The sequence below is a fragment of the Carcharhinus amblyrhynchos genome, chromosome 33 (assembly GCF_965287045.1).
Source record: "Carcharhinus amblyrhynchos chromosome 33, sCarAmb.v2.hapA, whole genome shotgun sequence".
NCBI classification, from domain to species: domain Eukaryota; kingdom Metazoa; phylum Chordata; class Chondrichthyes; order Carcharhiniformes; family Carcharhinidae; genus Carcharhinus; species Carcharhinus amblyrhynchos.
The window spans coordinates 6861155-6871154 of NC_137356.1; the positions used below are offsets into that span (position 1 = coordinate 6861155).

General features: G+C 52.6%; 2 protein-coding genes across 2 annotated transcripts in view; both read left to right on the top strand.

Moving 5' to 3' along the window:
* Positions 1-10000, top strand: part of LOC145361084 (shiftless antiviral inhibitor of ribosomal frameshifting protein homolog) — a 17434-nt gene that overhangs the window by 7328 nt on the left and 106 nt on the right. The window contains exons 5-9 of the mRNA XM_080216668.1: positions 689-727; positions 4036-4176; positions 6030-6133; positions 7619-7767; positions 9659-10000. The exon at positions 9659-10000 is cut by the window's right edge and continues 106 nt beyond it. Coding sequence (XP_080072794.1) covers positions 689-727; positions 4036-4176; positions 6030-6133; positions 7619-7767; positions 9659-9960 — 735 coding nt within the window. The 3' untranslated portion in view covers positions 9961-10000. The remainder of the gene's footprint in view (positions 1-688; positions 728-4035; positions 4177-6029; positions 6134-7618; positions 7768-9658) is intronic.
* Positions 7747-10000, top strand: part of rab3da (RAB3D, member RAS oncogene family, a) — a 63515-nt gene continuing 61261 nt past the window's right edge. Inside the window, exon 1 of the mRNA XM_080216667.1 lies at positions 7747-7767. The gene's annotated coding sequence lies outside the window, so the exon portion shown is untranslated. The remainder of the gene's footprint in view (positions 7768-10000) is intronic.

The window sequence follows — 10000 nt, forward strand, 5'->3', positions numbered from 1 at the left end:
GGACACCCTTGTGAAAAGTGGTTCAGTCATTGACCATGCTAAATTCACCTTCAGTGTACCCAGAGTGTGGCGGCGAGGGGATTTTCACATTAACTTCATTGCAGTGTTAATGCAAGCCAACTTCTGACACTAATATGAAAAGAAAGTTTTTTTTTATTGACTCCACATTTCACCATTTGTCACGATGGGATTTGAACCAGGGTCGCCAGAACATTACCCTGGGTCTCTGGATTACTAGTCCACAATACAACTCTCACATCAATACCACTAAATTCTCCCTCAGTGTACCCGAACAGATGCCGGTGTGTGGCAACTAGTGGGTTCGCACAGTAACTTCATTGCAGTGTTAATGTAAGCCAACTTGTGACACCAATAAAGAAAATAATATCTATTTTTGTTTTCTAAAACTCAACGTTGCGGGGAAAAATATTATTTGTCATCCAATCAGGTAATGGGGTCAATCTGCATGCTGATTGGCCATAGGAAGACGGTTGTCATGATGACACACGTGATGGCAAAGCAGTGAGGGTGCCCATTGGTCCAAGGCAGGAAGTCATGTGACTTCAACCTCCAGGGGTACGGCCAGTTAGAAATGGTCTGTAGTTTGTGACCTAAATGCAGGAAAATGGCCTCCTAGTAGTTTCTACCCCTCATTACTGACAGCTGATCAAATCTCCTCTTGTTCCAGGGCTCGAAAGTGAAAATTAAAGAGGATCCTGATGTAAAGGTAAGAGTGAGTTCGACTCAGGGTGGCACAGTGGTTAGCACTGCTGCCTCACAGCGCCAGGGACCCAGGTTCGATTCCAGGCTGAGGTCACTGTCTGTGTGGAGTTTGCACGTTCTCCCCGTGTCTGCGTGGGTTTCCTCCGGGTGCTCCAGTTTCTTCCGAGGATGTGCGAGTTAGGTGGATTGGCCCTGATAAAATGCCCCTTAGGAATAGTAGGGTAAATACATGGGGTTAAGGGGATAGGTGGGATTGTGGTTGGTGCAGCCTTAATGGGACGAATGGCTTCCTTCTGCACTGTAGGGATTCTATGACTCCATGAAGCACTGGGATGGCGGACGTGATAGGTTGCTGACTCACTGCTTGATTCACGGGACGTTTTGGTATCTGGGCAAATGACGCTCGGGTGCACAGGCTGAGCTTGTGGACTGCAATTGGTCAGTGCCAAGGGAGGCTGCTCACTGAGTTTACCGTGATGGTGCTATGGAGGTGCTCAGGTTGAACACACACACCCCTGGACTGTCAGGAAGCTTCTAGATATTCTCATTTGCTGTGGTCCAAATGGCCACATTGTTGTGGGAGATGTGGACCCATTTCCTCCTCTTGTGACTGTGGGGAATCCTCGCCGATCGCTATTTCTGGCACAGATTTTTAGAAAAATAATTCCAGGATGTGGATGTCGCTCTTGGGCCAGCATTTATAGCCCATCTCTAGTTGCCCCTTGAGAAGGTTGAGTTGCCTTCTTGAATCGCTGCAGTTCCCGTGCTGTGGATCGACTCACAATGCCATTAGGGAGGGAATTCCAGGATTTTGACCCAGTGACTGTGAAGGGATGGCCGATATATTCCCTAGTCAGGATGGAGTGTGGCTTGGAGGTGGTTGTGTTCCCGTGTGTCTGCTGCCTTTACTCTAATTGGGGGTGGTTCTTGGAATGTGCTGTCGGAGAGGTGGGCTTGGAAACCTGGGAATTTTATAAACCAGGGTAGCTGGAATCATAATCAAATGTGATTAGTAGCAGACCAAAGCAGAATGGAATTTTAACTCCGTGATGTGTTTTCCAAGTCTCGGAAATCTCTGGGCAGACACCAGCTATTTTCTTCTGTGATGTGGAGACGCTGGCGTTGGATTGGGGTGGGCACAGTAAGGAGTCTCACAACACCAAGTTAAAGTCCAACAGGTTTATTCGGAATCAGGAACTTCTCCTTCATCAGCAGTGCTCCGAAACTCATGATTCCAAATAAACGTGTTGGACTTTAACCTGGTGTTGTGAGATTTCTTACTGATTTTCTTCCATGACAGAGAGGCAATTAGAGAGAACCACCCAGCCTTGATATTTATCATTAGCCATGGTTAAATGGATATTAAACTGAAGCCGTGTGGCAGAGAAACATAGAAGATAAAAAGGAGCAGGAGGAGGCCATTTGGCCCTTCGAGCCTGTTCCGCCATTCATAGAATCTATGGTGCAGAAGGAGGCCATTTGGCCTGCACTGACAGCAATCCCACCCAGGTCCTATTCCCGTAACTCTGCTCAGTCCCCCGACGCTTATTGAATGGCGGGGCAGGCTCGAGGGGCTAAATGGCCTACTCCTGCTCCTATTTCTTACGTTCTTATGAATGTGCAAACTCCACACAGACAGCGACCCGAGGCTGGAATCGAATCCGACTCTCTGAAGCTGTGAGGCAGCAGTGCTAACCACTGTGTCACCGTGCTGCCCTAATTCATTACGATAATGGCTGATTGTCCAACTCAACAGTCTAATCCTGCTTCCTTCCTCTAACCTTTGATTTCCATTCACCCCAAGTGTTATATCTAACTGCCTCTTGAATACATTCTCATTGTGGCAGTTTGGGCAGAGTATGACTGATGTTTATGAAATCTCACACGGTCCAAGGTTCAAACTCCCAGTCCTGACAGATGGCCATCACAATCTTGTCTGGCATCTGAATGATAGTAAGAAGTTTCACAACACCAGGTTAAAGTCCAACAGGTTTATTTGATAGCACAAGTCACAGGAGCACTTGTGGCCTGCGTTACCCAATAAACCTGTTGGACTTTAAGCTGGTGTTGTGAGACTTCTTACTGTGCCCACCCCAGTCCAACACCGACATCTCCCCAACCTGAGTGGTGGGACAGGTAAATTGGTAGAGAGCTATAAATAGGTAGAGGTCATGGTGTAGTGTGCTAGTCATCCTGAGACCCAGACTAATGCTGTGGTGGACGCTGGTTCAAATCCCATCACGGCAGCTGGTGGGATTAAAATCCAATTGATAAAATCTGGAATTGAAAACCAAGGCGGGATTTTCCGTGCTCGCTCTGAGACTGGAAAATCCTGCCTGAGATCGGTGGATCTTTGCATGGTCCTGTCCCACCCGCTACGATTCCCCTGACAGGCGGGACGGTAAATTCCATCCCTAGTCTCAGAAGCGACGAGTGTAAAACTATTATCGATTGTTATAAAAAAAAGCCCCATCTAGTTCATTAATGCCCCTTCACAGAATCCCTACAGTGTAGAATGAGGCCATTCAGCCCATCGAGTCTGAACTGGCAATAATTCCACCCAGGCCCTATCCCCATAACCACACATATCTACCCCGCTCTTACCTCTAACCTACACATCCCAGGACATTTAAGAGGCAATTTAGCACGGCCGATGTACCTAACCAGCACATCTTTGGACTCTGGGAGGAAACCAGAGCACCCGGAGGAAACCCACGCGGACACGGGGAGAATGTGCAAACTCCACACAGACTGGGAATCAAACCAAGGTCCCTAGGCACTGTGAGGCAACAGTACTAATCAGAATGCCACCATGCCACCACCCCCCCCCCCCATACTATGCCACTGTGCTGCTCTTAAGGGATGGAAATCTGCTGTCCTTACCCGGTCTGGCCTACATGTGACTCCAGAGCCACAGCAACCGCCCTCTGAAATGGCCCAGCGAGGCACTAGGTTCAAAGGGCAACAAAGCACATCCCATGAAAGAATCAATCTAAAATATCCCACTCGCGGGTGAAATCCACCAGGGAATGTGCCAAGGAGAGGAAAGGGGTCAGAAAAGTTCATACGATAAAGGAGCAGAATTGGGCCATTCGGCCCATCGAGTCTGCTCCGCCATTTGATCCTGGCTGATAACGCTCCTCGTCCCCATTTTCCTGCCCTCTCCCCATAACCCTTCAACCCATTCCCAATTAAAAGAAGGCGAGGGGAACGACCAAAGCTTCTGCTGTAGAATGGCAACTTCAAAGTTAAAAAAAAGTCTTTCATTTTTGCCTCCTCCCTCCCTCCCTCCCTTCCCATTTTTATCCCCAGAACCTGGCCACAGCGTTGACAGTGAAGAACCTGAAACTATTCAACCAGGCCAACGAGAAACTCATCCCATGGGAGGAGAGACAGTTTGCGTGCGGACGGTGCGACAATTACTGGTGGAGGAGGGTGCCTGACAGAAAACTGGTAGGGGGCAGTGCCCGGGTGTGGGGTGTTGGGGGGATTGGGGGGGGGGGGGGGGGTGTGGGGGAGGGGGGATGGTGAAGGGGAGAGGAGGGGTGGGAGGAGAAGGGGGGATGGTGAGGAGAGGGAGGGGTGGGGGTGGATGAGGGGGACAGGAGGGAGGGTGGATGGTGATGGGGGGGGGCGAAGGGAGGGGTGGGGGTCCGTGGGGGGTTGGTGGTTGGGGGGAGGGTGGGGAGTGAGGGTGGGGGGGGGGGTGGTGTGGGGTGGGGGGAGTGTGGGCAGGGGGGAGAGGTAATGGTGAGGGGGGGGGAAGGGTAGGGGGCAGGGAGGGGTGGGTGTTCGTGCTGGGTTGGTGGTTGGGAGGGAGGGTGGGGAAGGAGGGTGGGGGGGGGAGGGAGGGTTGGGGGGAGGATGGGGAGGGAGGGTGGATGGTGAGGGGGGGGAAAGGGTGGGGGGGGAGGGAGGGGTGGGGGTCCGTGGAAGGTTGGGGGTTGGAGGGAGGGAGGGTTGGGGGTTGGAGGGAGGGAGGGTTGGGGGGTGGTGGTGGTGCAGCCAGGAGGGGTTTGCTACTTTCTATCTCCTGAGTTGCTCTGAATAAAGTTCCACTCAGTGGACTCCCCTATCAAAGGACGAATGAGCTACGTACCAGAAAACTGATCTGTGCTGTGCCCAATAGGGTGGTCTCACCTTTGACTTTAGAATTGGGCCTCCGTGTATCCCTTCTTTGTTTGGAGAGGGTTGGGGGGGAGGGGGTTAAAATTACCCATCTTTCCAGTTTCTAATCACCATCCTGTAGGCCTTTGGATGGATGCATTGGCCACAGTGAGAGTAATTGGGACCCTACGGGACACACCTCCCAATCGGTCTGGGTCCCAGCTTGGTGGACAACGTTCAAGTCTCCTCGTGAACCATCGGGGGGAGGAAGGAACATTGAAGTTGGAGGGGCGACACGGTGGCACAATAGTTAGCACAGCTGCCTCACAGCGACAGGGACCCGGGTTCGATTCCCGGCTTGGGTCACTGTCTGTGTGGAGTCTGTACGTTCTCTCCCCCTGTCTGCTTGGGTTTCCTCCGGGTGCTCTGGTTTCCCCTCTACACTGCACAGATGTGTAGGTTAGAAGGATTAGCCACGCTAAATCGACCCTCAGTGTCCAAAGATGTGTAGGTAAGATAGATGGTAAATGGGTTACAGGGATAGGGCTGGGGAGAGGGCCTGGGTAGGATACTCTGTCAGAGAGCCAGTGCAGAGTTGATGGGATGAATGGCCTCTATAACTAACTAGGGATTCTGTAGGGTTTCAGAATATCCTGTTAATGCTCAGTTTCTCCTGAGCACCTTTCCTCCCCGTTCAATTAGTCTGGTGGGTGAAATTAGAGGATAGAGTACGTGAGGATTGGGTATTAGTAAACGGGGAGGATTGGGTAATAGTATATGGGGAGGATTAGTGTCCCGGGAAGCATAGGTTAGAGGGATTAGCGGGGTAAATACGTGGGGTTACGGGAATAGGGGCTGAGTGGGATTGTTGTCGATGCAGACTCGATGGGCTGAGTGCCCTCCTTCTGCACTGTGGGGATTATATGAAGATGAGCCATGATTGTGTTGAATGTTAGTGCAGTGTGGGTCATTCCTGATCCTGGTTCTTGTATTAGGGGCAAGTGGGCAGGGATATTCTAACCCAGAGACACAATAGCAGACAAGGCTATGGACCAAGGTATTGGAAAATGGACTAGAATAGACAGGTGCTTAATGGCAGGTGTATTCACAATGGGCTGAATGGCCTCTCTTTGTACTGCCCTCTGTTGCGCCTGGGGTGATGTCCGAGGAATGAACTGACCTGGGACCTCTGTCTATAGGTCTCAAGGTGCCGGAGATGCAAGATGAAATATGACCCAGTGCCACGTGACAAGATGTGGGGCTACGCTGAATACCACTGCCAGCAATGTGGCAACGCCTTTGGGTAAGGTGGGTGGGGAAGGTCAGCAGTCCAAACCATTCAGGTTCTAAGGGAAAGGTAATTCCAACAGAGATGTTGTCTGCTCCATCAGGGTTGGTGCAGATCAAATGGGCCGAATGGCCTCCTTCTGCACTGTAAGGATTCTACGGTCTGTAGCTCTTTTCCCATCACTCTCATGGAGACTCCCATTATCTCATTACCAGAAACTGGGCCACAAACTATGTCCTTTACCTGGCTGTGCCCCTAGCAATGGTGGAGTTTTCTCATTATTACAGGGGAGGCAGTGGCCTAGTGGTATTCTCACTGGATTATTAATCCAGAAACTCAGCTAATGTTCTGGGGACCCGGGTTCGAATCCCACCACGGGAATTTGAATTCAATAAAAAACACTGCGGAAATAACAATTTACTGATGACCATGAAACCATTCTCAGAAAAACCCATCTGGTTCACTGCTGTCCCTTTAGGGAAGGAAATCTGCCGTCCTTACCCAGTCTGGCCTACATGTGACTCCAGGGCCCCAGCAATGGGGTTGACTCTCAACTGCCCTCCAAGGGCAACTCGGGATGGGCAATAAATGCTGGTCCAGTCAGCGACACCCATGTCCCAGGAATGAATATAAGAATATAAAAGGAAATTGTGGTCTCGAGGTAGACCAAAGCAGAATGTTTCCAGTCAGCTGCAGCACTGAATCTTCCTGCCTTGTCCTTAAAACACTTTGACAAATAAAACCGAGGAAGTTGGACCCAAGGAACCCGTCCCATCACCAACTTTGACTCTTCACAGAGAGGGCGTTCCGATATCAGATCAATAAGTGTAGATTAAATAGTACCCCAGCTCCGTGATGGGCCTGTTACCTCTGGGACCTCTTCCTCCCACCACCCCAGAACAACACCCCTCCCCCGCGAAACAGACATTCCCCCCCACTCCATGGATGTGGACCCCGTCTCCCGCCCCCTCCCCTGGACATAGAACGCCCAGGCACCTTCCCACACGGACTCCCTCCATTCCATCACTGTTTGGAGGGTGGCAGGAGGGGAGTTCAGGACAATTGAGTGAGGAAATCCCACCGGATCTCCCGCCCCAGTTTCAGCCCCCTCTGTCACTCCTGCCCGCTGGAAATAGGGGCGAAGTATGTCCCTCCTCCCTGTCCCATGATATTTCTTGAAGTTTAAACTTTATTTATTTGTCGCGTGTAAGGCTTACATTAACACTGCAATGAAGTTAATATGAAATTCCCCCAGTGGCCACACTGCGGTGCCTGTTTGAGTCAATACATCCCAACCAACATGTCTTTTGGAGTGTGGGAGGAAACTGGAGCACCCGGTAGAAACCCACGCAGACATGGGGAGAATGTGCAAACGCCGCACAGATGGTGACCCAAGCCAGGAATTGAACCCAGGTCGATGGCACTGTGAGGCAGCAGTGCTAACCGCTGTGCCATCATATTTCGGACCAATGTTGTTCTTTCTCTTTCTCCCTTCTTCAGGGGCTTTGGACAGATGGGACTGCCGGCTCCCTGCTACATCTGCTCCAGCCGGGTGACCCCCTCTTGCATCCTGCCGCCAAAGAAGGGAGTGGGCCCTCGCACTCCCAGACCCCATAGCTGCTACGCCGAGGATTGCTACAACCGCAAAGGTCAGTGCCCCCCCCACCGCTCCCCCTGCCCCAGCCTCCTGAGCGCTTCCTCCCACTACCTTTTGTTCACTTCTCTCTCTATTTTGGCGGGAGCTGTGTTTCCTGTCTGGTCTCTTGCCTCTCCGCTGGAGTCCAGTTGTGTCAGAGACCCCTGTGTTTCCTGACAAGTCGTGTGTGTGTCTTGTTGGTCAGTGTCTGAAGGTCCCTTATCTTGAACGAGGTTGAGGGAGACATCACAGTGCCACCCAGTTCCCAGCAGGGTCGGGCAACCTCATTGAATAGGCCTCAGGAATGGGAGCCATTGGCTGATCTGCCACCCTCCCTCGGTTAGAGGGTGTTGGGAACGCAGAACAGACTGGAGATTGAGGCCGGTTGGCATGAACTAGCCAATTGCCAGAAGCCCATGACACCTGTTGGCAGGGTCAGTCTGGCCAGCAGCTGCGGGTTGGCAGCAGTTCAACCCCAGGGCATCTGTGGACCATCACAGCTTCGAGTGTTCCTCCATCTCAGACCCCAGTGCCACCCGCTGTGGCCCCTCACTGCGAGGATCCGAGGTTGCAGAGACGGGAATCTCTGGGAATGATGCCCCCCCCCGCCTCCCCGAATCACACAGCTCAGAGACTCCTCACTGCGCTGAGGGTTGGGGCAATGTCTTCACTCGCTCAGAGAGGCTGGGAAATTATCATCTCAGCTCAAACCATGGCTCGAACTCTCCCCCACCCCCCCCCCTTCCTCGCTCACCCTCGCCACTCTCCTCCCCCGCTCTCCCCGTCCCCCTGTTCCCCCACTCCCCCTCTTGCCCTCTCCCCCCTCCCCCTCTCCCTCCTCTCCTCTCCCCCTCTTGCCTCTCCCCTCTCACCCTCCTCACCCCTCCTCTCCTCTCCCCCCCCCGTTCCCTCGCCCCCTCACCCCTTTCCCCGCTCCCTCTTTTCTCCTGCTGCCCCTTTTCCCCCACTGCCCCTTTTCCCCCGCTGCCTCTCTCCCCGCGCTCCCCCACTCCCCCCGCTCCTTCTCTTCCCCTCTCCCCTCTCCCGTTCCCCCCTCTTCCCCTTTCCCACTCTCTCGCTCTGCCACCCCCCCTCTCCCCCCTGCACGGCAGGGGTTCTATGATAACTAAACAATCAGATCCCCTGGCCGTTGGATGCCACCGGGATTTAATGGTTTGAGTTATTAGGAGAGGCTGGATAGACTGGGACTTCTTTCTCTGGAGCGTAGGGAGGCTGAGGGGCGATCTTATAGAGGTCTACAAAATAATGAGGGGCACAGATCAGCCAGATAGTCAATATCTTTTCCCAAAGGGAGGGGAGTCTAAAACAAGAGGGTATAGGTTTCAGGTCAGCGGGGAGAGATACAGAAGAGTCCAGAGGGTGGTAAATACATGAATAGGATGGGAATAGAGGGATATGGTCCCCGGGAGGGTAGAGGGTTTTAGTTCAGTCGGGCAGCATGGTCGGTGCAGGCTTGGAGGGCCGAAGGGCCTGTACTTTGCTGTAATTTTCTTTATTCTTTAAGTGTCTGGAATGAGCTGCCAGAGGCAGTAGTAGAGGTGGGTACAATTTTGCCTTTTTAGACAGTTACGTGGTATAGAGGGATATGGGCCAAATGTGGGCAATTGGGACTGACTTCGTGGTTAAAAGTAAAGGATCGGCACGGACAAGTTGGGCCGAAGGGCCTGTTTCCATGCTGTAAACCCCTATGACGCTAGTGCTGCTTGTGGGAGCTTGCTGTGCACAAGTTGGCTGCCCCACTTCCTCCTTTACAGCAGTGACGAGACCTCACTGGGTGTGAAGAGTTTTGGGGTAGCCTGGGGTCGCAGAAGGCGCTATGTAAATGCAACTTTCCGTGCAATACTCAGGGACTAAATTGTCTTTCCCGCCCTCCCTCGCCTCAGAGCCCCACATCCCGGGGACGCACTGCGTCCACCCACGTAGCCGGCAGCGTAGAGGGCTCCCGAAGGTTCTCTTCCCGAGTCCAGAACATGATAGCACGGGATCCACCATCGCCACCTGCCTGAGTCAGGGAAGCCTGATGGAGTGCCCTGTGGATGAGATCATCGAGGAAGACATCCTGGAGGAAGAGGAAGACATCCTGGAGGAAGAGGAGGAGGAGGAGGAGGAGGACAATGACATAACTGAGGAAGATGAGGACTCAACAGAAAAATCGGACGACGGGAATGGTGATAACGGGGACTAAAACTGACCGAGGGACGTTACCGGGCAGGATCTGTGTGAAT